The sequence below is a fragment of the Amblyomma americanum genome, chromosome 11 (assembly GCF_052857255.1).
Source record: "Amblyomma americanum isolate KBUSLIRL-KWMA chromosome 11, ASM5285725v1, whole genome shotgun sequence".
Lineage (NCBI taxonomy): Eukaryota > Metazoa > Arthropoda > Arachnida > Ixodida > Ixodidae > Amblyomma > Amblyomma americanum.
In genome coordinates this window covers 43,468,642-43,496,572 of record NC_135507.1, presented here as the reverse complement: position 1 = coordinate 43,496,572, position 27,931 = coordinate 43,468,642, and the positions used below count along the sequence as shown (strand labels likewise).

Genomic DNA, 27,931 nt, shown 5'->3' with positions numbered 1-27,931 from the left:
TTCCCGCTGCAATTTTAAACCAGTCACCATGCCAACGGCCAACGTGCAAGCGCCAGCTGCGAGAGATCGCATCTGTGTACAGTCGTACAGTTCTCTCGAAGAACTTCAGCAGCTGGTACCATTTTTGCTGTTGTTTGCGGTTAGCATCAGTAAAATATTATTATCATTGTTTAAGATATATGTGAACCGTTCTTTTTTTTTTCCTTTCTAAACAAACGTACGCGACTTTCGTTTCGTCTGTGAGTGGCTGAAACGGTACGACGCCAGCCAAAAACTATCCAGTCTGAAACAAAACCGAATCCAGCCAAAGTTCTTTGCCCCCGCAGACAGCTCATCGTAGGCGCCGGCCTCGTTGCTGGCGTTGATAAATTGAGCATTTGACTAAACCCTTACCACGCCCACTCTATCCCACTCCGCGCGCATCCTCCTGCTTTGAGGCAGCGCTGAGCGGAGGAGAGCCCGCAGGGTTAACGGCCCCGTGTTCCGTTCGATCGACGAAGGCACGACCGGCGATGGCGTCGCGGGGCCAAACCGAAACGGGTAAGCTCAAGGAACGGCTCGAGGAGCAGCTCGATCGACTCGTCGCCCAGCTGAGCGACCTCGAAGAGTGTCGCGCCGAGCTCGACAACGACGAATATGAGGAGACCAAGGCGGAAACGCTGGAGCAGCTCCGGGAGTTCCAGCAGTCGCTCGCCAAGATCGTCTCCGGAGACATGACTCTCGTTGATCAGCTGAGCGGCATGCAACTTGCAATCCAGGTGAGCGCAGGCGGTTGATTTCATGTCTATTAATTCGTATTGGACACACACACTACTTTATTTTCACAAACAAGAAAAACCTGTTGAGAAACTAGACGTACTGTCAGCGTCAGATGAAACGTGAACAAGGGAGTTAGAACTCAAGCCGCAAAACTAGAACATTAGGGAGGGAGAATACTAGAGCTGCTGATTTTCGCGTCGAAGGCGTGATGATCGCGGTTTGGAAGTGTGTACAGGCCACGCCTGTATTTCCTGTGCAGCAACAAGGGTGAGATGTTTACGTCGTTAACATCTCTTTTGCTCAGCGAGCAGAATGCTTGGCAGGATGTTTGAGCGACTGGCGAGCATGGATTGTTGAGGTTGGAGGGCAGCTCGTTTGATAATAGCCAGATTTATCAGATAGCAATTAGACGGACTGATGTGCATGGGTGCATTAAATGACAGCAAGCTAGCCAGCAGACCTGTGGACTCTCATCAAACGTGATTTAAATTCTGTGATCTAAATGTTACTGTCGCAAAGCATGCGTGGCAACTTTTTTTGTCGTAGCATTTTCATTATATTTTTTTTCAAAATGAAATTTGGTCACAGTAAAGCACAATAATTTTTGTGCACAAAGCTTGAGAACCGAAGAAAAAAAAAAACTCGTTTCACTCGATTTTGCAATGAACACGTTAGCTTGCTTGCTCTTAAGAGAAAGGGCAGTTATAGGTTCGCCGTGTGTTTTTATAATTCAAAAAGAAGGAGATGTTTTAAACTGTAAATTTCCGAAAACATGTAATTATTTTAACATCACAAACAGGCACCTTTACTCATTGTTTTGCACTTGATAGCCTTAGCCACTTATATGCTGTAAAACCCAATTTAACACAATGCAGGGGTGAAGCTCACCAACCATGAGATAGTACATGAGAGAGCCCGAGTGTTGCTCACTTGTTGAAAACACAAAGTAATCGTGAATATCTTTTTGTTGCCAGCACTGTATTTAATTCCGTGATACAGATTCTCTCTTCGAACCTCTCTTTGTACCAGTGAGCATGCGCACATATGTTGGGGCTCAGAGGTAAGGGCTGTAGCTGCACTTTGCTTCTTATTTTATTCGCATTCTATACATACCTTTCCATTCGGTCTAGTATTCACCAATTCATCCGCCACACATATGCAGAGTGCCACTCAGTGCTTGAACTGCGCTGAGCTTCTTATCATGGCAGACTACTCTACAAAGTGAAAGTTACATATGTCGTTATCTGCTAAAGTAAAGTGGGTTCGGAATTTAGGGACACAATCAAATCAAGGAGGAACTTGCTTTGCGGATCGATCAGAAATCTTTATTGCAAGTTCTTAAGTGCAAGCCACGTGAGTACGCTGTTCTTTGTTTAACTGTGGCCACGTTATGTTCGGTAGGTGGAATAGGTGGCCACGTCTAAAAGCTAAGCTGTGTTTAAACTCTGACCGATATGTAGGCCACAGTGCAGGTTAGAGGAGATAATTCCGCACGTTTTGAGCCACGCAGAAAATCCAGTGTTCAATCTCCACTGTTCCGTTTTTGTAGCTTATTCTTGTCTGATAGGGCACACAGTGCTGTCAAAAGCTGTGCAGAGCTGCAACATTGAGTGACATGCAGGTAGATGTGAAGGTCTGCATCAAGTGTTTGATATTCTCCTCCTTGTAACCTTGCTTGTTGTAAGCCAGCCAGTTGGGTGAAAAAACACACGCTGTCCTCCTTACTTCAATGCAACGTTCTTGACATTTTGGCGATAACCACTAGAGAATTTTAAAATATGTCATTGTTTTTGTACTGACACCTAAAAGGAATCTTATACCTGAAGCCGGGAAAAACACCCGAGAAAGCTTAATGGCACAGTGTGTGCTTGTTAAGCACTCTTGTCCTAATGATCCAAGAAAATTTACCCGCACATAAAGTATAATTTTTGTAGATAAGCTACGCCATTAGTGAAGACATTGGTGTGCACCAATTTCCTCCGTGTGTCCACGCAGCAAATTGTGAAGCTGTATGTGCATGCATTCATGCACATATGGTAGTTTACCTCTTAGAGCTAAGATGAACTGTTACATTGATCAATACAGATTTTGCTCTGTGACAAAAAGTAGCTAAGTGATTGTCTATTGGTGTTCTCCCTATGTGGGTGTTCTTGCAGCATTGCAATCGTCTAGCGCGCTGCCGTTCAGCTTTTGTCATTTGTCATTCGCAAAACAAGGTTATTCATGCATCATTCAGCACCTCTTTTACCCCATGCCCTTGTTTACTGAGGCAGCTGGTTTGAAGGATATACTGAATTCTATTGAGTTCAGTTTATAAAGACAGTTACTGGTCCTCAGCCCTGCAGTGACAGCATTTAGCTATGTCTGGTTGGGTTATGTCCACATTAGAAGACGGGGCAGCTGCTGTAAGATGGTTAGCTGCACACTTAAATGGTTGCAAAGCGGAGGACAGATGCTCTTCCTGTTTTCCAACATGCTAGCATGGCTCAGACGTGGAGGTTGTTTGGAAGGTGAGAGGAAAGATAAAGGATGAGGGACAGTAAGCAGAAGCTGGAGTGGGGGCCATGAAAGTTAGCTTAGAGTGTAGCAGATAATTCATTGGAGTGCAGAGACTCCATCTATTCTTAGGACATGGCCTATGTCGCTTCTCCCCTCCCCTTACCCCCACGCTCACCGCATGCACTCCTCCTCCTTCTTCCCTTCGGCCAGGCGGCCATCAGCGACGCATTCCGCACGCCCGAGGTGATCCGCATGTTCGCCAAGAAGCAGCCGGGCCAGCTGCGCGAGCGGCTGTCGCAGCTGCAGCGCGACGCCAGGATCGGCCGGCTTAGCGAGGACGAAGTGGCGCCCCAGAAGCTCGAGATCCTGGCCGCCCTCAAGAAGCTTAAGGCCAGACTGCTTCCCGAGGAAGAACTGTACCTTGAGACGCACGCTAGCAAAGCTCTGCTCGACTTCGACCAGGTTGGCGACGTCGCGGCTGATGCCAGCCGGCTGCTGGACGTCGCCGGCTCCCAGGTCAAGGCTGCCTCGCAGCAGTGACTCCGTCCGGTTCCAGCTTTTGTCGATGTTCCTTTCCACTTTTCAGTGTGTTCGGCCGAGCTCTAGCTGTGTCTTCAACGCGATTGAGGTTTAGCTAATTGTCTTATTTTCAACTCGCTTCCGTGAAGCGACGACTGCGCATGTGCGAGCAAATCACATTTGCGGTAAGGACAAGTGAAAGTCTCAATCGGAATGCTAAAGATTACGTTGTAGTGGTTATAGTGCTCTAGTTTGCACAGTTTGCCTGTGAGGTGACGAATCGCAGCAGCTGGTAAGGGGAGGCTAAAGTTTCTGCACGAATGCTGGCGATAACAATACAGCTTCCTCCCGAGTGAGTATGCAAGTGATGGCACCATCTGCGCATGCACATTTTGCATCTTGAGGAAGTGAACTGCAGCAGCCAGAACGGTGAGCTAAAGCTCTGATGCCAGTAATAGCCCGATTACTTTGTATTCCACCATGGCATGTTCATCTAAGCACAGCGGCTGAAAGTAGTACCGGGGTGCATGTGACAGTGTGATTTTTACCCTGGTGCGAGGGTGTGAGTCAGGATAGAAGTAATAAGTCTGTCAGCATGGTCTGCTAAAATTCTGCAATGCAGGTGCAAATGATGTTGCAAGTAGTTTGGCTATGCAGTGCTAAGGACAGATTTGCAGCTACTGATACGCGGTATTTATGTGACTGCACAGGCGCCATCTTGTTGTGCAGGCCGGAGCAGGTGGCGGTAATCTGATTCGACATGCACTGCAACCTTTTGCCATGCTCCATTTACACTCAGATGGTGGCCAGTGTGACATGCAAGCAGTGCGGGCTGGGCAGTATTTTGATTTCTTTGTGTGTGCCCTCACTACTTTATGTCTATTCAAGCAGGGTATGGTGCTGCACTGCACAGGCAAAGAAGTTGCATGCAATATTGTCAGAGTCATTCTGTGCCCTCCTTATTGCGCACTACAATTCAGTCCTACAGTCGGATACAACTTAAGTCTGCAGTGAATTTCCGCCCATGTTCAGGCCCACTGCACAGAATTTCTCCACGACAGAAAAGTAGTCCATAGCTAAAACTTGTCTTCCTACCTAACCAAGTAGTTAATCACAATTAAAATATTGTAAGCTCTAGAATTTTGAAACCTGGCTTGTTTAATATAGTCAAACGTTAAAAAGTTCATTTCGTTTACTGCTGCGATTTCTGTGTGCTGTGATTGGCCAGCGGGGTAATACAGGACGCCGCGGACTGTAGCCCAGTGTTAACTGCCGTTTTTTTTTTTAAATTTGTATCCTATGTAGTGTGTTGCTTCACAGGCAATATGCATGTTTTGTCAACTCCATCAAATCCACTTTTATTTGGAAAAGAGTGTTTTTCTACGATGTTGCATATGTTCATGCAGTTTGTGTATTGTTTGCATGTTAAAAAATTGATGGCTGTGACCTTGGAAGTGAAACCTTTGGGGAAGTGTAACGGTGCCATGTCCTTATCCATCTTTTCATTTATAGGGCCTCTCACTTGGCTGACAAGTTATGCTCAGAGAGGGCACAGCATTCACAAATAGGTGCTTCAAGAGTAACTGTAATGTTGGCTATCCACTTATAACTGGTAAAATCCTTGCAACTGTTATTCACTCGTTTAAAATGCCTAAAGTCAACTTCAATTTCCACTTCAGCCATGACAGTACAAAAGAATTGCCAGCAACAGTGGCTAAATGTGCTGCGCACAACATGGCTCACAACCGGGCAGGGAATTTTAAATTGACGTAGCCATACAACTTCTAGCTCCAAAATAGCTACAGGAAGTGCTGTGTGGCATCCTGAAAATTGCACAACGGTGAAGGCATTATGAAGTCATGCGAAATACTTGCCTGCCGTTTTGTTTCAATAAGTACTCTTGCCAGCTATTGTTGGCTGTAGCTTATAAAATTGATTACACATGAAAAGGTTTGGTTTATGGGGGTTTAGTGTCCCAAAGCGGCTCAGGCTATGAGAGACGCCGTAGTGAAGGGCTCCGGGAATTTCGACCACCTGGGGTTTTTTAACGTGCACTGACATCGCACAGTACATGGGCCTCTAGAATTTCGCCTCCATCGAAATTCGACCGCCAGGCCAGGATTGAACCCGTGTCTTTCGGGCCAGCAGCCAAGCGCCATAACCACTCAGCCACAGCGGCGGCTCTCATGAAAAGGAACTATTTTTTTTTACCACTTGCATCAAGCCCAAGTGTGAACCAGACTGAAAGCAGCTTATGAAATCCATCACATTTCAACAAACTGATTCTGGCGTGATGTTCTAGTTCATTTGTTCAGTGTCACTCCAAGCACTGCAAAACAGGAATCCTTGTCCTGAATTTTCCCTTTTCATTGCTTCTCATAATTGTTTGTGTCATGCACAGCTGGTTATTAACTTATCTACAGCTGTTTGACATTGCAGGCTCATGCTACAGGAACAAGTTTGCTGGTACACTCCCCGAGTTGTGTGCACAACATGAGATTTACAACCCATTTGTAACAGAAAACTTATTCATAATAAAAGAGCCCATGCAAAGACTGCGATTTCCTTTTGCACAACGTAATCACTACATTTAATAGCAGCTGTGACACGTGGTCAAGCAGCACAGCAGAGCATGTATTCCACCAGCCAAACTTCACAGCAGTGTGGAAAATGAACCTCACAAAGTTAATCTCAAAGTTCGCTGGTCTGCCAAAGCTTGGTGCAAAAACCAACTGCTCTATCCATGAGGAGTTCTGTTCAATGCACAATGCGGTTGCCTGCTTTTCAGAAATAATGTCGGCTGTACATAATTCAGGCAACCAAATACTAATGCGCTCCGCATTGGTGAACCGCCCCATATGTCAGTTGACCACATTATTAACGCCTTCAGGCGCTGCCGAGACATTTGCAGAGACGGCCTGGACACAGTCAAATCCTCGTATATTACAGGACAATGTCCACAAAAGCAGGCACAAAAGGAAGTGCTGAAATCTGAGAAATGGTGCATAGAGCCATCTCAAGCTAGGCGTACGAAATTAACTCACAATCTCTTTAGGATGGAAGCCTCCTTATTTTGCGCTAGCTCTGGCATGGCTCCAATGTGTTTTGTTTTTCAAGCATGGATTACTGCCTACAATGAGATGACTTGTGTACAAAATGATTTCTTGTGCAAGGAATGAGTCGAGACGTTGGTTGAGACCCCGACAGTGGCGTTGAGTCGCAGTTTTGAAGTACGAGGGCACGAGAGAAATCACATAATCAAACCTCTGGAAAAGTGGCCATTCTTTAAACAATACTGGCATGCTCCTTACAAAACCTGAAAACAAATTAAATTGGCCTGTATCGGTAGATTACCACGTACTAATGACAGGCTACTCCGACTGCAAACAAAGCTCTCATAAGGTAGAAAAGGACAAACAAAATGGGGGTGTCGTCACAACCAGTCATTTTCAATAGCAGGCTGTGGTGACATCAAGGCGGTTCTTTGAGCACTGACCCCCCCCTCCCGAGCTAAGCTACACGACATTCACTTACAATCAATCTTGGAACCTCAGTCATGATGTCGCAAGTTTAAATCTTGAGATAGGGAAAAAACATTTTATTTTTAAATGCAATTTTCTCAGCAATAAATGCGTCTTTTTCTGCCCGATAAACATCAATTGAGCCAGAACGAGCTGTGGAGTCGATTTTTTACTAAAAGCTGGACGTTGTCATTCTTCATGCCACTTTTGAAAGTTGCGGCTGTTCGAAATTAATCCAGAGCCATCCACTGCGGTTTTCCGCTAGCTCCAAGTGCAGCCTTCGCACTGAAGTCCACAAGTGGAATGGTTTATGGGAGTTTAATGTCCCAAAGCGACTCGGGCGACCCGCTGCGGTGGCTCAGTGGTTAAGGCACTAGTCTACTGAGCCGGAGCACCCAGGTTCGTACCCGACCACGGCGGCTGTGTTTCGATGGAGCCGAAATGCAAAAGGCGCCCGTATGCTGTGCAATGTCAGTACACGTTATAAAGATCCCCAGGTGGTCAAAATTATTCCGGAGCCCTCCACTACGGCACCCCTTTCTTCCTTTCATCTTTCGCTGCCTCCTTTCTTTCTTTTACAGCACAGTTCGGGTGTCCACAGAGATATACCAGACAGTTACTGCATTTCCTTTCCTGAAAACCAATTTTCATTTCATTTTTCATGAGGGACACTGTAGTGAAGGGCTGCAGAAATTTGGGACCACCTGGGATTCTTTAACGTGCGTTGACATCACACAGTACATGCGCCTGCCGGTGAGCCAGAGGTCAAGTGTGGCTATAGGCTTTAGCATACGTGTCCACCGTGGTGTCACACCACCTTTCGATTCGCCGGTCGAGGGCAGTAGAATAGGCCGTGTACCAGGGTGGGCCCGCTGCCTATCCAGTGTGCGGAACGCACTCAACGTTACAGACAGGAAGCCGCATCTACTTGCCTGATACGCCACAGCTTTCGCTCTCAAACCAGGTTTAGCAGTTGTTAAACTGCAGCTAATTTTTTTTGTGATTGCTATGTACGCTGTCCGGGCTACCTAATTTCCCTAGCAATGGTTGGAACCAGCAAACCCCACCACTCGTGTGCATCACTCAAAATTTTGAGGTAATGGAATTAAAAGCACCTCTGTGCAATGCAACAGTATCAAAAATTCTACAGCCCCTTTGTAACCTGCCAACCACGTTTTTTTTTTTGTTAAATCAAGTTCACAGGATATCTAAGGAAGTGTGAACATGTCCAGAATTGAAAGGTTGCACTTGGAAACTTGGCCCGTTTTTGAGGCTGGGTATGCACATAACGCTGCATTCATCCAAAATGATTTCATTTCTCTCACTTTCTATGTCAAAGTAAGCACTGTGTAAAGCAAATGCCACAGGATAGGCCTCTGCCAGTCACATGCATTACCTGCATTAGAAACCCCACAAGCCAATTCTTGCCTTTCATCTTGCTGCTCTTACCAGAACCTAAAAATTAAACTCAGTGCATCACCAGCAGAGTGTGGCATCGCAGTTGCAAACATTTCTTTTCCAGCAAGGGATATCCAGAAAAAAAAATTGAAAATTGATTTTTGAGGAAAGGAAAGGGCGCAGTATCTGTCTTGCATCTCAGTGGACACCTGAGCTGGCGGGAAGGGACAAAGGAAGGAGTGAGAGAAGAAAGGAAGAAAGAGGTGCAGTAGTGGAGGGCTCTGGAATAATATTAACCACCTGGGGGGGGGTCTTTATTGCACACAGACATCGCACAGCACAGGTGCCTTTTGCATTTCGCCTCCATTGAAACAGCGGCCGCTGTTGTCGGGTTCGAACCCGGGTACTCCGGCTCAATGGCCAAGCACCCTAACCACCGAGCCACCACGGCGGGTTATCCAGAATGCCTAATTTATCAAATCCTTTACCTGGAGCTCTGCTCCTTAACCGTCGTTTTCAGATTTCCATCGTGCCCTATGGCCCAACCAGGGGAACCAGACGCAGCAATAAGAATTCGTGGCTAACTCTTGTTGTCAAGGCTAATTTTATGTGACGTAGTCATTTGCTGCCCTGAGAAGAGAAATACTGAAAAAGTCTTTCAAACTGAATATTCGCCATTCTAAAAGCCACGCATTACCCTTTATCAGCCCCACTGACAATGACACGTTCCTCACCAATGCAACCAATTGTAAAACCCTGCAAAGCCAACTTGAGAGCGCCTCCAAAGGACAACTCCTGAGGTGTTTCGAAATTCACCACCGTAGAGAAAAACTCTCAAAACATGTACTGTGTGCTCGTCTCAATCCTGCCCTGTCCCACCAAATAACGTAATGCTCAGCATCATCGCAGGCGTTAATCATCATCAACCCAACCATGCCCACAGCCCGATAAAGGGCCTCTCCCACTGATAACCAATTAATGCATTTAAAAACACTCACAGCATTTTGATACCTGCACCCAGCTTACTGTGCAGAGACAGCGAGGCGCTCTTTAACACAAGGCAAGAAATTTAGCCGGCGCAAAAACAGCGTTGACACGCTATTCTGCATTGGAGACAGGTACAGGGTGAAAAAGACTGAAAGGGTGTAGAAAATAGAACAAAAAATATGCGGGCTTTGAACTTCATGAACAGCAAAGGAGAATGCGAAAAAAAATCTGTCAGAGAGACTTACACATGGGAATAAGTAAGCATTACTGTACTGTGTGTACTACTGGTTGTATCGACACCCATTCACCCGCAACCACAAACACACACACTTGTGTGACACCACCCAAAAGGCTCTACGACAAACAGTTGCATCACAATTTTGATACAAAAGTCTGGGAAGGCATGCAGTTCAAGGTGCATATGTCATCGGTTCAAATCCCTGTCACAAGCTAGCCTCCAACTTGACTAGCACGTGTAAGCTGTATGCAACGAGAAATTGTATGACGCCAACCGTAACGCTGTACGACAAACGGTTGTGTCACAATTTTGGTACGACTGTCGGGAAAACCGGTGCCACATGAGGGTGGCCGTGGCAAGTGTATATATATATATAGATATATAGAAAAAAGACCCGTATACTTGTCTGAAGTGGCGGTGGTCTGCTTGCTGCGTGCATCATAGTGCATCATAGACATCGGCCTTTTTTCTTGCCACCTTTTTTCTTGCCACCGCTGGGATTTTCTGTACTATCTGAGTGTATGTGAGTACATACACGCAACCAGCTTTTCTCATAATGGACAAGTAATGCTTTCGCACTAAATGTATTAGTTTTAGTGAACAAGTCCAATAACCTGCAGATCGGCAAAGAAAACATTAGTACATGGCAAATACGCATCAAGGGGTGTGCAAAAAGTTTTCCATGTTTGTCAGTTTGTCCAGTGTCCTCCAAATAAACAGGAACTCCCAAGGCACGGTGCTGCTGTAGCAGAGGGGCCTAAAACACTGTTCATTATTATTGGTACTAGCAAAAGAGACTCCATTTGATGCTCGAAAATGCTCGCTCGTCTGTGTAAACTCTACATCCTACGACAACATGTTACACAGTTGTCACGTGTAGACTGATCATTTGGCTTAAGTATCGAAGGCAGTTTGTAAATGTGGCATTCAGTTGAAGACGATAGATGGATTCCAGGTGGCAAGGAAGTCTACATGGCTGTCTAGTATGCTTGTATTTAGTCTCTTCGGCCATTTCATGAATATTTAGTGCTTGCAGCCACTCTTGACTGATGAAAGCATGTACAGTCTTGGTCAAAAGTCTTAAGGCCACTGCGTTCAGCTGCAGCGAAATTAATGTTCCCAGGATGCTCCATGTAGGTGTTCATTCAAAACACAAGTCAAGCAGGAAGCTTCTCGTATCATCATCTCAAGGTCATTCAGTCTAATAGTGCAATAATGGCTATATTATGCAGCTGAAGCAAAAAGCCTTCCGACTTGACCAAGACTGTACAAAAGTTTACCAGTGACAACACATAGCTGGTTCACAAACATTACTGACATATACCAGTGTGGGCAGAGAAAAAGAAAGAAAAATATTGTTGCCCAGCCCGCACCGCAAACATTACTGACAGCAAGAACTTTAGCTTCTAATTATTCCTCTTGTGAAACTGCTACGCTTCACGTTTTCAAGAATAATTTGTTGCAATGAAGAGATCGCAATCAAATTCAAAATGTTCAAAAATTTAGGCCAATGCACACAACGAAGTGTACCAGTTGTGTAGCACTGTAACGAATGCATCAAAAGAAATAGTAAGATATGGAAATAGTCATTAGTGCTGCTAGGTGCTGCAGTGGGTTTCGCACTATATTAGTGAAAGCCATCCATCATAATTGATGGTCAAACACAGTCCCAGCAAAGCAGATCTATACATGGTGCTCATAGTCTGCAGTGGAAGTCATTTATTACACGCAATGGCTGGACAGCTAACAGCACTCGGAAGGCCAGCCTCCCTTCGGGCTACCCCCGTAATCGCCAAGTTATCATACAAATGCCTCAGTGTGCAAGCAAGGCAAGGGGAAAAAAAAAATTGCTAGTGGTTTAACTCTGGTTAACCCAGGTCGAAAGTGAAAAGCTGCATCTCCATGGTTATGTTTGTGGTCGAGCGACTGGCGATTTCCTTACACCATCTTCCTCCATCACCCCAAGCGTCTAGCAGTGAGCACGCGCACACACTTATATACCCTTCGACTTCTTGCTCCTCCTCTTTTTACGTCAGCTACAGCAGCGACACCAGTGGCATCTCAACTTTGACCTTATGGACCACTTTAGTGTCGAACTTGACTACCACCAGTTATGCTCTTATTTTGACCTCTAGCCACATTCAAGGTCAAACTTGCGGCCCCGCTGACAGCTCGAAAAGTTGGCATAGTGAAGCTTTTCGCTTCAAAAAAGTGTCACAGAGCAGCATTAACTACATCTCTGCTAAGCAGTCGGCAATGCACAGAACCTCCTAATGCAAGCATTCTTAGAAGTCCAAAGTCGTTCACAACAGGTCAACACAAAAAACACAAAGCACAGAAAAGAAAAAACAGAGCAACTGCATGACACTTAAGCAGAAGGTGGCACTGGCAAAAAATTGCTTATCTATCCCCGAAAATTCTTTTGCTGCCAAACTTTACGGAATTTACCTGAAATGGGAGCAGGAGGGGCCAAGTGCTATAGGCATTGTGTCTCTTAGTAAACAGTGATTTCCTATCACCTCTCAACGCAAAACACTGCTACTCAAAACTGTGCATTTGCAAACATTTACAGTTTCTTTGGACTGGGTTTTGTCAAATCAGCCACTGTTTGGCTGTACATGAAACAAAGAAGTATTCCTCCGCAACTAGCCAACAGCCACAAACAAATGCATCATTAATCCTGCTTCTGCGAACAAATGCTGTTGCTGTTAGGCACACAACGTTGTTAACAACCTGCCTTTGCTTTCATGGGGTGGGGATCAAACACTAACGACAGCACACTCCGCAAAGCTGTTGCCTGTCAACAAAAATAAAGCAATGCGTGGACTGTCCTGCAGTTGCATGAAGCAACACTCCAACAAAGGCTTGCAAAGCATTGCAGACACAAGAAGAGCAGGCCTCTCCTGTGACTTTTCTTTCATTGCCAAATATTCTGGTTCAAAGGCCACCTCACGTGGTCTAGACACAAGTGTTTAGAAAGACCGATTGAAACCAGATCACGCAAGCACAAACACTTAGAAAGTTCAAACTAAAATCCCGGATTAAATTTAATTTCCCCCACCCAGTGCAGAAAATGGGTGCTACAAATAGGAGCCGTGCCTTGCACAAACGCAGTGGAAGCTTGCATGCAACTGCTGCCTCGCCAGGGCGGCCCACAGCCGTGTTTTACAGCAGCCGCATTGTTCCGTATATGCGTCGCTGGTAGGGACAGGGCAGGCGCAACTAACGCAGCTGATGCTTCCTTGTAATCTCTTCGGTGTTGGTAGGATTGCACAGCTACCACTGTCCTCTTCCCCATCCTGTCTCTTGTTCTCACTTCCAAGAAAGGCCGAGGCAGAACTGAAAGTGTCGCCCCCTAGCATTACTCTTATCAGTTTTCATTCACTTGTACTGCTCCTTTCACTTCACTTTCCCCATGCGAAAAGCTTATGACACCCAGAGACAATTTTGATCCATTGCTTGAGAATAGCAGAATTAGATTCTGCCCAGATGCCCTATCAATCGAAAGGGAGCACCCTATCTGGCTTCCACCCTAGATTCGCTGCTGAAATACACCGCTATGCTTTGACACCGTCGGCCCGAAATTAGCATTTCAGCAACAGATTAAAATAATAGACGATTTTGGAAATCCACTTGTCCGTTAAGGCATCGCCATGTCCCATGCTATGAATGCAAAGAGTAAAAACCACATGCTTGATTTTGCGTCACAGGGCCTCTTTAAAGCAATACGCTTTTTTTCTACAACCTGTGCAATTTTCTCCTCAAAGCATACCAGAACAAAAAGAAAGGGGAAACAAACAAACAAGGAATCAAAACTCCAGTGCACTGGTCAAATGTGTAATTTTAAAACACGTCCCTTTACAACAACCAACACAGCGCTCTAGTCTGTGAAAAGGTAAACATCGCTCCAGAAGAACACACAAAAATACCAGAAATCATTTGTTTATGCATGTCTAAGTGAACTCTGAATGCCATCTTAGCATAACCGAGAACGAAAGAAAAAAAACTGGTACTTGAAAAAATGCCATCCTAGCTTAAGAGTAAAAAGGTACACTACACTTTCCCAACGGATGGCATACACTACGGAGATACCTGCCTAGGCAATGCGAAATATTTGTCAAACCTTCCACCCGAGAACAAGTTCGTCACGTCCAGTTCAGCAACTACTGCGGGAATGTAGCAACCGCTGCACCTCGAGAGGTAAAAAAAACTCACGGGTGTGCATAGGAGAAGGGTCGAGGATTAGTCAGATGCTTCTTCAATCTAATGAGGTATATTCAAATGCTGTCGGGCTTTCAGTCCAATGCTTGTAAACGTCCGTGCCATGGTATGTACAGTCAGGGACAAAAGTGCGTGAACCATGTGCTCCTCAAACAAAGCCGAAAGCTCTGCAATTAGCCTGCAGCTATGGATCACAGTTGTGGAAGTGAAAGTCAAAATTTTGTTCTTTCATCTCCACAAGTGTCGACTCCAGCCGCTGGCCAATAATATAATAAAGCTATCGGCTTTGTTTTAGGAACACATGGTCCTCGGACTTTTGGCCCCCTACTGTTGATGTTTTTTTTTTTGCATGCACTCTCCCTACAGCAAAGCACTGTAGGAGTCTGCAGAGACCAGCCAGGACACGTCGTGTGGAAGAAAAAAAATTTTCAAAGTGTGAACTGAAAAACCACATTCACCCAAACTTCCTGGGGTGGCAAAGTCCTCCCTGCACCACTGGCACTGGCAACCCAACATGAACGGACACACTCTAAATTTAGTCTTCGTCGGAGGAGAAGGCCATTTGCTGTGCCCGCCTTCTCATCCGTTTTCGTTTCACCACGCTCTGGCGGTGACCCGACGAAGAGGAGGGCTGGTCCAAGGCAGCAGTCGACAACCGCGTAGAGGCACCATTTGTTCTGACTGACGCCGCGGGACTTCGAGCCAACATCCTGAGTTGCTTGCGGTGCATCCCCACTCCCGACGCGCCAATGCACCGCCGATGCGCTGGTGCTGTCACCATGTCCTTGTCGTCCTCGTAGTCACTGCCACTCGCAGTCGACGAGTCTGAGTCGCTCGACCAAAACACGGACATGCGTTTCCGTGCCAAGGGCTTCCGTCTTGGCATTTGCGGCAAAGGATCTGTCGTCGGAGCTGCCACTGGCACTGCTGTTGGTGCTGAAGCAGTCGCTGTTGCTGAGGCGGCACGTCCCTGCTCATCGTCATCCGATGACAGCTCAATGACAACGGGTGTCCTAGGCCGCACTGGCACGGCTGGCGTGATGACCATGCAGTCGGAGTCTTCAGACTCGCTTGCTGCCAGGTCAACCATCGTGTTGTGGTGGAGGCCGCTAGGGCCTGGCTGACTCGGGTCTCGCATCAGCGACAGCGAGCCCAACGTCACGGGCGCCCGCCCCGTCAGTGCCAGCTCGCCGCCACCATTGTTATCGTCCTCGAACGCCGGTGGTTGCAGGAACTGGGCTGCCGGTGAGCCTCGCGCGACCACATTGACCCGCGTATCATACACAGCCACCCGGTCGTAAGCCACCATGTCGAGCGGCGAGGAGACGAACGCAGCCAGCTCGTGTAGGAAGTGTGCAGTCCGCTCGCCAAAAAACGACCGCACGTGCTCGGCAAACTCGAGGCTGCACACTTCAAAGCGGGTGATGAGTGACAACACCAGCTCGGTAGCGAAGGCCAGCTGGGCTTCACCGCTGTTGCCCAGCAGGGCAACCAGCTCACGGTTGAGCCACGGGATGAGTCGGTGGGTGCAAGCTGGGTTCTCCCGGAAGAAGACCGGAGTGAACCGACGCGCCGAGCGCCGGTTGTTGGGCGGGCACACCCACAGGTCCAGCTCATAGAGGCTGCGCCGCTCGGTACTCGAGGTGGGCAGTGGGCCAGCGGTGACAGCGGCGGCAGCAGTGGCTCGCATCATGTCAGCACGGCCCGACCTGGTCAGGAAGGGTGGACCAGTTGAGAGAGAACAAAAACCACCTCGTTTTGAATGCCTAGTTTCATGCAACAGTCAAGCCTCGTTGCTGCGACCATGTAAAAGATAGTAAAATAATTAGATATAGCCGACATTTGTAATATAAAATTATATCAAAAACTCACGCAGAAGAAGCGCAATTTAGTCTGTGAAACATGGAGGAAGGAAAGCTCGGGAGAGGCCCCCGCTATATGAGCTGTGTGCCAAAAAAATGTGCCACTTTCACAAGGGCCACTGGGAGTCTTTGGCCGACGGCTGAGCCAATGCTAAGCAACACTGGATGCAGCAGCGGCGTCTGCTGCACATGCACATTGTGGCCAAAAGGAGGGGAGCCTTCACGTCTGGCTTCAAAAAATAAGACTTAACAGCCTCTCCTGAATTCTTTCCTTCCTCCATTCAGTGAAAGAACAGCAGCCGGGAGGGATCCGAAGTTTTCGTGCAGTTTAGAAGCCGCTCGTGGCTTTTGGGGAGGCCGAAAAAGCCGCCGAGCGCCAAATGCCGTTGGGTTGGTTTCCCCGCACAGCATCACCAGCACGCAGCGGCAGCAGGTCAAACCCTAGCTAGGGTGGTTTCCCCACAGCGCCGCGTGAAAAATGAGACGCCAGAATGAATTTACTGCATGCAACATTCGACGGCGAAGGCAAGAAACCGCCAATTAAGTTGCAAGTAGCAGATGCTCCTCGCCAGCCTGATGGGATCCCATATGGTAGCATAGCATCATGGAGCCCCACTGGAAACAAATCCTGCAGTGTTCTGCAATGCATGTCAGCATAGTGACACATCGTTTCATATATTCCCTTCCTGCTGCAACGATCAGCGCCCCAGAATTCAATGCACTGCGAATTATAATTTGTAAATAGGGTATATATGCCCTCACCCCTATCTCTTTCCTACTATCCCCTCACCTCTTTCGTTTCGCTTCTTCAAACTGCCTGCTGTCCTTTATTTCCGCTACCCCAGCTCAGGTGCCGCCGATTAGTGATGGCAGATGCCGGGGTGAGCAAACATCTTTTACCTTCCTTTTGTTATTTTAAATAAATAATCACTAATAATAATCTCCACGGATCAGGATCAGAGCGACGCCAGCAATGAATGTCTTTTCTTGCCAGTTCTTGCACTATGATTTCTTCTTTGTTGGTATCCTCCCAAGGGCCGTGAAATATGGACCTCCTGCGCAGCTCTTACGCTCGTACTTGCCTTTCACAACGCAACGTCAGCATGCAAAAACAACTGTCATGACAGCCGCGATAATAGCGCACACCAAGCTCATGCTTTAAAGATACAGTCATCAGACAATGCGTGCAAGGGAGGAATCTATGGCTATCAGCTTCTTTCGCTGCATCTTTCCTTGAGTGAGCGGCAACAAGCTGCAACACGCATTACAAGAAGGGTCCGTTGCGCGATAGCTCACCTGGTGACCCACTCACTTGCCGCACTGCAACTTCATGCAGTTCAAGCACGAACCCCGTATGGATAGTTTTGCGAGAGATGGACCAGTGACGAGAAGCAATGAGCTGGGAAGCTGTCGGTTGCGTGTTGGCATTTCCTCATCATTGCGGACTCTCGGGTCGATATTTAATTTGCACATTTCTTTTTTCTTTAAATCTAGGCTTCAAAAAGAGGGTGTGCAAATTACGTGAGACTTTATATAAGTATAACTTCGTTGTTTTATCTTTTGCACTCCTGCGTCTTCCACGGTTCTTTGGGCTTCCTCTGTCCAACCAACTGACCTACAGCAATACGGTGCAGTAGTTACAGAAGAGCGGCCGCGTTCCCGGCAGTCAGCACAGCGTCCATGCAAGAGCAGGCCAGCTGAAGAAAGTCAACGCCGGAGCAGATAAAAAGGGCTTTATGTACACTATTTACAGGGCAGTACAAAGGTTCGGTACAGAGGCCAAAAGCATCTGCCTCGAACAACAGAGATCCAAATGCTGCGTTTCACTCTCTCCTCCCTCTCTGACCTCTGGGATTGCTTTTTATACCCTCGGTGGTTGATGCAACAGTTGCATCACCCGCTCCGCCAAGAAGGCAACTCATAAGCGGCAGTCCACACTGTTCCTGGGCAAGTCTGGGCACATTTGGACGAGTTGCCGCTGGGTGCCAGGCAGTGTGGTGAGCTTGTGCCGATCCCATGAGCTCGGTGCCTGACCCTTGAACCGCCAAATAAATTTCTGAAAAACGTACCGAAATCTCCAAATTTTCTGGAGATTTTTTAAGAAAATCACTGTAGTCAGGCTTAAAATGTGTGCTAAAGGCATGAAACACTCTTCGTGGACAGCTACAGCTTTCTAGTGTTGATAATTGCAACCAACGCAAGTGCCGACTTGAACTTTACTTTGACGATGGGGGCAGTGCAACAACAGACTGGATTTTTGTACAACCTCCCATGACGAGTACAGCTCGGGGTTGGTGGTTAAAGACTTAAACAGGATGCCAGGGCTCTGTCACAGCAGCCTAAAGGGATGCTGTGACACTTACATGGTGAAGGAACATGAGGTGGCACATATTCCAATTTAGGCTCTCTATAACCGAAAGCAGGCACTTTGCAAACTAACGCAGTTGCCAGGCAACACAAATGGCTGCACACCACTGCCACACAAATCTGAACAGTGCAAAACTGACCTTGACCGCAAGCTCCTCGGGGAAGAGCGGGACCTCGCCGAGAAGCTCAACACGGAGCGCCGTCGAGGCGTCGGATGCCACGTGATGAGCATGGTGGGTGAGTAGACAAGGTGGTGGGCCAGCAGCAGGGCACTGCCCAGGGACACCCGCGAGCTCGCCGCAGCGCTGGCGGATGACTGAGCATTGTTGTTGACGAAGTAGCGGTCGTAGTCTTCGAATGAGCGCACATTGTGCACAATGCTCTTGAAGCGCTGCTTGCACAGCGGGCATTCTGCCTTCACCTGCAGCAGTGAACAGAGCGCACAGTGAGCACAGTCCACTGCACATGTCTTTTGTCAATCCAGCGGCCCACCAAACCCACTTCCAGCAATATGTGACTCTTCCGCGGGGGAACTGTATGCCATACAAAAAACTGGTTGAAAAGAAATGCACAGGGGAACTGCACCGCACTCCACATGCGAGCTGGCACTGGTGGATAGGTGCATGTGCAGCTTGTTTTCAACCAGTGGAGCACAACAGAGGTGCACATCCACATTGTGGCCACAGGATAAAAGTGGACTGAACTTGGTGCAAGCTTAGCATTACGCAAAGGCTCCACACAAGACAAGACATAAGCACGAGCAATGGAAAACAGCGAATGCGCCACGAGGTGGTGGTGATGGTGGTGTACACCTGAAAAGTGAGGCAGTTATGAGTATTCCTTTGCACAAAATTAACGGAGGATCTAGACTGAATAAGCCAAGGCTGGAAACTAGACTCTCTAATTGCTTCCTGCAAGTGGGCCCAGGCAGGACTCCAAAATGTTTACAGAGAAAAGCTCGTTGTGCCAACAGACGGTGCCCACCTTGATGAAAGAACATGTGGGACCTATTTGAACAGCAGCTACCACACTTTTGAGGAACCCTCTGAGAGACCAAGCGACAAGGTGTTGGCAAGGTGTGCACACTTCCGTATTTAGAGCACACATGCTAGTTTTGTTTAAAGACAAAGCAGAACTCTCCAGGAATTCTACCACGACAAAGCGACAACAGCTGTCCTGGACTTCCGGGCACAGATGGCAGCATTGTTACCTCTGGCCAAAGTCGCCTGCACAGCTACCTTTGCAAATAATACTATAGATGGATGCCAAGCCCCAAGAGGATGGTGAGATGACTACAAGTTCCCAGGATGACAAAGACACTGTAGTGAGCTCACACATGAGCAGATACCAGCTTTAGACTCCCCGAGTACATTCATTTCTAAACAGTGCCCTGCAAAAAATATCTGGAGAAAGTTCAATAAAAAGAGGCATTAGGAAAATGGGTCTGTGGCAACGATGGCCCTTCCAGCAATCCATCATTGCAGAGAACACAAAGCCTACTTTGTCGGTGAATTCGCCATACAAGGCACCGCACACTCTAAAAATTTTCCACAAGCAGTCTAAAGATGCTCCCAATATTTGTTGGTCACCACGACAAACGAAAGTAAGCCATTTCTGAACGACGGCAGTTCTTCCATACCATCATGGGTGATAGTATGTGCAGCAGTGAGGGCCAGCCCCAAGCGCGCTAATGACCTCACCCTGCTTGCACAGCAGAATGACACAGCTCATCATTACCAAAACGAAACGGGCACACATTGCTTGCAGAGTGCATGCGTGCAACTTTGCCGGTTTCAACTGTGCTTATCTATTATTGCCCACCACGTTTAAAGCTTTCCTTTTATCTCATGCAAACTCTGCAAATCTGACAAGGATGCTAACTGCTTCCAGCAGCCATCAAGATCTTGAAGTGGGACCCTTTCTGCCTGCCTTTCACTTTCTTGCAAAACCCTCCCAACGATCACAAGGAAAATAGCAAACAGCCCAGAAACACGCCGTAAAAGTTCAACAAACACACCAAACAAAAAGAAAATTCATCATGATAGACCCTGCACTGCAGGGTCAAGCCTTTTGGACTATGATCCTTCTGAGAAATTTCTCGCAAACAAGCCTCAGTCCCATAGGAAAGCTGGCAGTTCGCAATAGATGTACAAATAAGTGCACGTGTTAGAAGTGCAAAAAAATCTGTCTGGCATGGCTACTGTAGCTTCAGCCAGAAAACAAGCTCACAATGGTGGTAATGGTTCGTAAGTTGCATGCACAGTGTTTTTTTTTTTCTGCTAGAGAAAATATGTCTGCATTAAGTCAGAAACAGTTTTCGGGAGAAATTAGGTTGTGTCCAAACAATTGGGAGTTTTGGGTTGAATTCAGGAGTCTTGGCAGGCACGCTGTATGTTACTCCAGGGCACTGTGCAGTCCAGGCCCATTTCTTGGCATCATGGCGTTAGCAGTGCATACATACACACACACAAAAGTGCCTTTATTGTTACATGTTCTGACACAGGAGTGACAGCAATGATGAGCCTTCACTTGACCACCAGCCTTGAGGTACCTACTAACACTTCGGCCGGCACTGTCTCCTGTGTTGCAATATGATTAACGGACACCGACCGATTCTTATCCTTGCTTACTATTCATTACGCAAGCTCGTTTGGGTAACATTGCATTCTGTTTTCACTTTCTTCATCCTTTACCAACAAATGTTGTCTAAGGATGGATTAACACTGCATTCAATGGAAGCTATGTCAGACATCAAAAGAAGGCCAAATGTCAGCTCTATAAATGCTCCACGCCTGAAGAGATTACCACCATTCCTGGCTTATGCAGAGTTTCGCAATTAAAAAAGAAAGCCCACTCTCTCTCACATCACATCACCATCAGCACGATCGACCAAAGCCATCCCCTTGCGAGCTTGTTCCTATCACATGACCACAAATCACACACCTTCAAGCGTGCCCACTCCACATGGTCCTCTGATTAACACACTCATGGATAACACACCTGGATAACACACTCATGGGCCAGCAAACGAATCACTGCTGTGTTTGTGGCTGTGACATATGACACCAACAGCAACATCATTTACCCCCAAATCATGAGACCCATTCAGCTAACTTTGAAACCTGGCTATTCCCTGTGGCCAGTCTGCGAAGGCTTGTAGGTGGGGGCTCCTAGAGCGGGAAATAACTGTCACCACTCACTGTCATTATTTAGAGACACTGAAGTGTACTGCTTGCTCTGACTTATCTTTCGGACTGTTACATCTACACATTCTATCACTGCATGTTTCACCGATATTTCTTCCTTGGAACCACAGCAGTTGTCAACCATGTCGGAGCCCATAACTTGCATATGCAGTTTATTTTACTCCCCGCAGGCGTCACGATAGTCAGCTAACCTGCGAGTTTTGGCCCAATGAGACAATCACATTTTAATGTATGCAACCTATGGGGGGGTTCTACATGATCACACTGCTATGAACTTACCTGGCGCAGCAAGTCATATCTACTGTTACGACAGCAATGTAGATTTTGCAGATTTAAGGACACATTATAATGGCAACAGCCTAGACAAGGATGACAAGACAGAGGACAGACATGACTGGAAAGCATGACAGCATCTCCAGTCTTTCGTCATTCCTTGTCTAGGTTCTTACCCATTTGCACCACCCTAAATTCCGCTATGCAACACCAACTAGTCCTGTTCTAAGCCTTACTAACAGCAATGCTGCACAGAGCATCCTATATTGTTACTGCTGTATTCCGCCCAAGTTTCAGTTTCATTTCCCCTACGGCTTGTGCTGTCATCATCAGTACTTCTCTCTTTTCTCTGGAACCCACACACTCTGCTGGAAACAGTCTACCGTGAGCTGCCGTCTGCGCCTGTTTGTTTGTTCCTTCGATCTAGACAACACAGTTACGGGCAGATGTGACCAGCCACCCCGTGCTGAAACAGATCAAAAGTGCGGAAAAAAATTTGGAGGAGACACTTAAGCTCCTCCTTAAGGTTATGACGCGATAGCGTACAGGAATACTTGCCATATATGCAGATGGCCATTCTCTACTTTGCATAGATCCCTTACAGTCCTCACACCACTCCTAGAGCAGTGGTGCGGCGGTTAAGTGATGCACCACTGCCCTGCGATGGCAGGTGCTCCTGGCAGTGGGCCTTGTACGGCCCATGCTGCTCTTCCCGAGTGACCAATCACTCATTTTAATTGCCACCTGCCAGCACTTCGCTCAAAATCCGGTGGGCAGGTTGTGATGACGCCGCAAGGTCACATGATCTAGGTCACCCACCTGCCTCTAGGTTAGAGAAAAGCTGTCTACACAGGATATTCTCCTCCGTATCAGAGAGGATATTCTGGACAACCCTGGCAGATGTCAGGTCAAGGCCATCCTTGCGCTCAATTTAAAAGGGGCATTTGACAATGTCAACCACCAGGGAATACTGGATGAGCTTAACAGCATCAACTGTGGTGACCGCACATATAATTACGCGAGGGACTTTCTCTCCAATAGAAAAGCGTCAATAAGTATTAATGATCGGACCTCCTCTCCGTTCAATCTAGGTTCCAAGGGCACCCCGCAGGGAGCGGTCTTGTCTCCGCTTCTCTTCAACCTGGCCATGCGTGGGCTACCAGAGAAGCTAGACCGCATCCAAGGCATTGAGCACGCTATGTACGCCGACGACATTACGATCTGGTGTTGCAGCGGTAACGAAGGGGAAATTCAAGGCCGGCTTCAGGAAGCAGTGCATGTCGTGTGCCAGCATGCGGCGAGGCATGGGTTGACGTGCTCTCCCGAGAAATCAGAGTTACTCCTGATCGACCGTGGCAAGAGGCCGAATACGGGGCTTTTGCCATCCACTCCCTCTGTCGCCATTACGGTCCAGGGTATGAGCATTCCGATCAAGAGTGAGATCAAGATCCTGGGAGCCATCATATTCAGCGGCAACACTAACACCACTACAATCAGACAGCTCCAAGCCTATTCCGAACAAGTCTCTAGAATGCTACGCCGGGTAATCAAGAAAAGAAATGGGCTAAGAGAGAAGGAGGCCCTAAGATTAGTTCAGGCTTCCATTCTCTCTAAACTAACATACGCCACCCCATACTTACGGCTTAGCAAAAAGGAGAAAGACCAACTAGATGTTATTATTCGAAAAGCAGTTAAGACGGCGCTGGGACTCCCTTTATGCACATCCACTAAGCGCTTACTACAGCTGGGGATTCATAACACCATCGACGAACTAATAGAGGCCCACCGTGTAAATCAAATTGTCAGGCTCTCAACATCTAAGCCTGGCAGGAAAATATTACAGAAGCTGAGAATCAGTCCACCCCGGGAAGTCGCTGACAAGATAGACATGCCCATGCAGATGAGATCACACATTACGACTCACCCCATACCAAAACGCATGGATGAGGAATATAACAGAGGACGGAGACTAGCCAGAGCTAGACACCTCTCTAAGCGCTGGGATGGAAACAAGGACACGATCTACGTCGATGCGGCTGGACCCGCTAACGGAGTCGTGGCAATTGCAGCAGTTTCACCCCGGGGAGATATCATTGCAAGCAGCCTTATCCAAGCGGTGGATACCACATCGGCTGAAGAAGCAGCTATCGCACTAGCGATATCAAAGAACAGCGAGGCAACGGTTATGTCCGACTTACAAGCAGCGGTACGCAATTACCTCAGAGGCCGCGTTGGCGCTCAGTGTTGGGAAATTTTGGAAAGGTCTAATCCTTCCAACATCCAGATCTTCTGGACGCCAGGGCACCTCTCAACGACGGGCAATGAGGCGGCCAACACAGCTGCTCGAGCTCTCCTCCTCCGAGCATCTGGCACGCAGCCTCTCTATGACATAGTTGACAGCCCCTCACCCTTACTAAGCTACGCAGAAATTACGGAGTACTATAAGATCACAAGAAGGGAATATCCTCTTCCTCACAAAACCCTAAGTAAATATGAAGAGCACATAATCAGGCGACTACAAACTAATACTCAGCCCAATCCTTACCTAATGAGTAAATGGTACCCAGAAACCTACCATTCGTCCTGCCCCTTCTGTGGAGCAGTTGGCACACTCTTTCACGCGGTTTGGGAATGTCAAGAAAACCCAGACTTGGACAGCAATCCCGATCCGATTCATGAGCGCTGGGAGGCAACCCTTCATAGCCACAGCCCACTCGACCAGAAATCGCTGATTGAGAGGGGCCGGATTATGACGACGACCAATGGGTTCTCGTACTGAACCCACCCAGTTTTTGTGCTCTGAATAAATGTTTTTCCTCCTCCTAGGTTGCTCTCTGGGCATCACCTACCAGAGTCATGCTCGCGATGTTTTGCTCACAACGCCGACGTCAGATTTTCAGATAACGGGGGCCTTATAGCGCTATCCCGTTAATAAGAGACCTAAAAACTAAACATCTCTTGCGAAAGCAAGAAGCATTTTGTCGAGACGAGCAGAAGATGACACACCTTGGACCATTCCAGGAGACAGGAGAAGCAAAAGGTGTGGAAGCAGCTGTCAGTGAAGGACTTGTTCTCAGGAGGCCCCAGGCAGATGGCACAGCTCTGCTCCGGAGAGACAGGCCGCTCTGGCGTCTTGGCCGATGATGGGCGATGGGCAGTAGACGGTTCCGCACTCTCCCCTTTGCCAGGCTCCAACTTGACTCCTGGCGTCGAAGCCGTGCCATCGCCAGCACTGCTGCCACTGCAGGCTGAAGGGGTCATTGCTTCGACCTCATTGGTTGCCATGGTAGCGTGCCCTGCAGGTGTATCCGGGATAAACAAAAAAAAAAGAGGGAGAGAGAGAGATGAGAACAAAGTACCCAAAACAGGGGACAGCCATTAAAGAAGGCTGACAGTATTAAATAATACATAACATAAGAGTAATAATAATAAGATGTCATTCAGCTAGAACTTTTCACTGTGCCTCATTATCAGCTGTGCAGCTGCCAGACGGTTATCCGGTGATAACTTGACAATTTAGAAGAATGTGACAAACAAAACACCCACACAAACCAGGTCAAGGTTTTAAGAGAACATTCTGCCACTTCACACCCAGTTCACTGCCCAAAGAAACAACACAGCATGTTATATCAATTTCCTAGAACCTAAATTTACTTATTCAAATACGCGCATAAGGGCCCTCTGCACCCCCGAGGTCCGCAACATTTTTTCCCTCGCCCTTGAGCGTTCAAGCAGCGGCTCAACAGACAACAAAACGCAAGCAGGCGATCCGATCGCAAAATAAACAAAAAAGAACACACTCGCCAGAACACTGATAACGAAATCTCGACGGCGGCGGGTGGGGCCGTTTTTTCCGCTTTGAGAATGCAAAAAAGAGAAAACTGAACAATGCGAAAACTGAGAACGACCAAGTTCTTCCACTAGCGCCGCTGAAAATGTAGCGACGAGTAGCTCCGTATAAATCCTGTATTGTTTCATACACATCGAAATGGGCTCGTCTGCTTGAACCCTGGCTTCTCGTAGCATGGATTCAAGGCTCCCTTGCGAAGGGAGCTAGCGAATTGAACTAAATATACGCCACCCGCCTGCTGACTCAAGTGTTCGCGCCTTTTTTAAGTCAACGAAACGCGGTCGCTGGCACTGCGAATTCCGCTTTGCGAGCACAAAAGCGAGCCAAGAAAACACGCACCTTTAGCGCCTCCGAGGCAGACAAAGCGTGGTCTCTCTTTTAACTGTTCAGCTTCATTTTGTAATTCCTGTGACGCCTAGACTAACGAAGCCTCGAAGGAACGCAGATAACAACGAAGGATAAAGGCGAGGAAGGCTTCGTTCGCATTTGAAAGCACTGCTCGCATCTTAAATGTCGTATGTCTCGGGACACGGTCCCCTACCCGCCATTCGACGCTTGAGCGACATGAAACTGGCCAGGCAGTACCAACCTTTCCTCCGTTTCAGCAATCGAAAAGCGACCAACGAATAAATGACAAAAAAGCCACAAAACGAAGCCGACGACACGGGGCGCCCCCGCGCGCACCGAGACAATCGACACAGGCGGAAACGCAGGGAATTCGTGAATGCACGACCTGACCGATTCTTAAAGCTCGCAAGGACACACCAACAAACTGGAATCTAATCTAAAGAAAGACACGCTGCATATGTGTCATAATGTGGTCCCTCTCAATTTCGAAAACGGTTGTCTGCGTGCGTTACGTCAACGGCCTGGGGCAGGTCACTTCAAAAGCGGAGGAGGATCGACCAACGTTTACGCGAAAAAAAAGAAAGAAAGAAACCACGGACTTTGTTGTCAGTAGCTTCCAGTTAAAGTTTGACTATGTGATTCGGTGCCAGGCTACGGAGTCGGGTGGTCAGATTCCGCGACCTACACACCGAGAGATCGCGGCAGCTTGCTGCAGCATGACCTCACCTCTTTCCCACGGCAGCCGCGCCTCGCTTTCGTGGCAGCACACGGCCCCAGCTCGCGTTTCCATTGCATCATCGATACTAGGTGACCGCGCAGTCTCCTTGGATCGGGCAACAAAATAATTTATCCACAGACAACTTCGACAGCGGCGACCGGAGCTTTACGAGGCTCCCACGGTGTTAGGCCTCCGTGCACTACGCATAGTTTCTAACTAAAGGCTGTCAAACGCGCTCGTCTGATACGTGCAGACCTCTCTTCCGTCATGTCGGTCGAGAACTAAAAGTCTGCAGCGTGATGGAGAACAAGGCATTATGAGACTCACCTCACAGGTGGAACACGGTTTTGAAAGCAATGCCGAATTTGGCAGTTGGACGGCACATCACACAGGACCAATGCAGCAGTGGCAGCAGCGCGACTGCTTCCTATGTCGCGACGATCGCGACTGCTGCATGTTGCCAACCTGCTCTTTTCAAAAAATCCCTAAAGTCTCCATACGAGAACTAGAAATCCCCCAGACGTTTCTGCAGCCTTCATTTGTCCCCATGCGACGAAAGAACAGAGCAGTTGGCTAGGCACGGCTGGCACGACTACGCGCGCCGTGGCCGTTGCTGGAATGGTAATTGGGTAATTGAGTCTCCTGAGTAGACCGTCTGCTACTTAACTACGTATATGCAGTCCCGCGTCGCGAGGAATTTCTCGAACACTCTTCGATTCTTCGTTCAAATGAACGGGTATTTCCTCAGAAAAAAAAAAAAATTCTCAGTAATAAAGGACGTTTCCGCGCAACTCCCGTCATCAATTGTCAGGTCTCTTCACCTGACAAAGTTGTTGTGGCAGAAGCACATGGGTTGTGTGAAGCGATTTGTCCCAGAATCAGGTAATTTGCACCCATTGAAAATTGGGTTTTTGAGGAAAGGTGCTATGCGATGTCAGTACACCTTATAAGGATCATCAGATGGTGGAAACTCTACTATGGCACCTCTTCCTTCTTTCACTCTCTCCTTTATCCATTCCCTTACGGCGCGGTTCGGGTGTCCACATGTCATTTCCTTTCCTATATAATTATAATTGGTTTTGGGGGAAAGGAAATGGCGCAGTATCTGTCTCATATATCGTTGGGCACCTGAGCCGCGCCGTAAGGGAAGGGATAAAGGAGGGAG

At 47.7% G+C, this 27,931-nt stretch overlaps 2 protein-coding genes across 2 annotated transcripts; one reads left to right on the top strand and one right to left on the bottom strand.

The window, feature by feature from the left end:
* The first annotated feature begins 296 nt into the window (after positions 1-296).
* LOC144110358 (protein LZIC-like) lies at positions 297-6,333 on the top strand. The gene is made up of 2 exons (XM_077643213.1): positions 297-758; positions 3,469-6,333. Exons 1-2 carry the CDS (start codon positions 513-515, stop codon positions 3,796-3,798), a joined length of 576 nt encoding a protein of 191 aa, XP_077499339.1. The 5' UTR covers positions 297-512; the 3' UTR covers positions 3,799-6,333.
* Positions 6,334-11,623: 5,290 nt separating this feature from the next.
* Positions 11,624-27,360, bottom strand: LOC144110357 (E3 ubiquitin-protein ligase Topors-like). The gene is made up of 4 exons (XM_077643212.1): positions 27,094-27,360; positions 24,857-25,146; positions 18,512-18,792; positions 11,624-15,851 (listed from the first exon to the last, which is right to left on the bottom strand). The coding sequence occupies exons 2-4, from the start codon at positions 25,133-25,135 to the stop codon at positions 14,678-14,680; spliced, it is 1,734 nt and encodes a 577-aa protein (XP_077499338.1). The 5' UTR covers positions 25,136-25,146; positions 27,094-27,360; the 3' UTR covers positions 11,624-14,677.
* Positions 27,361-27,931: the final 571 nt, after the last annotated feature.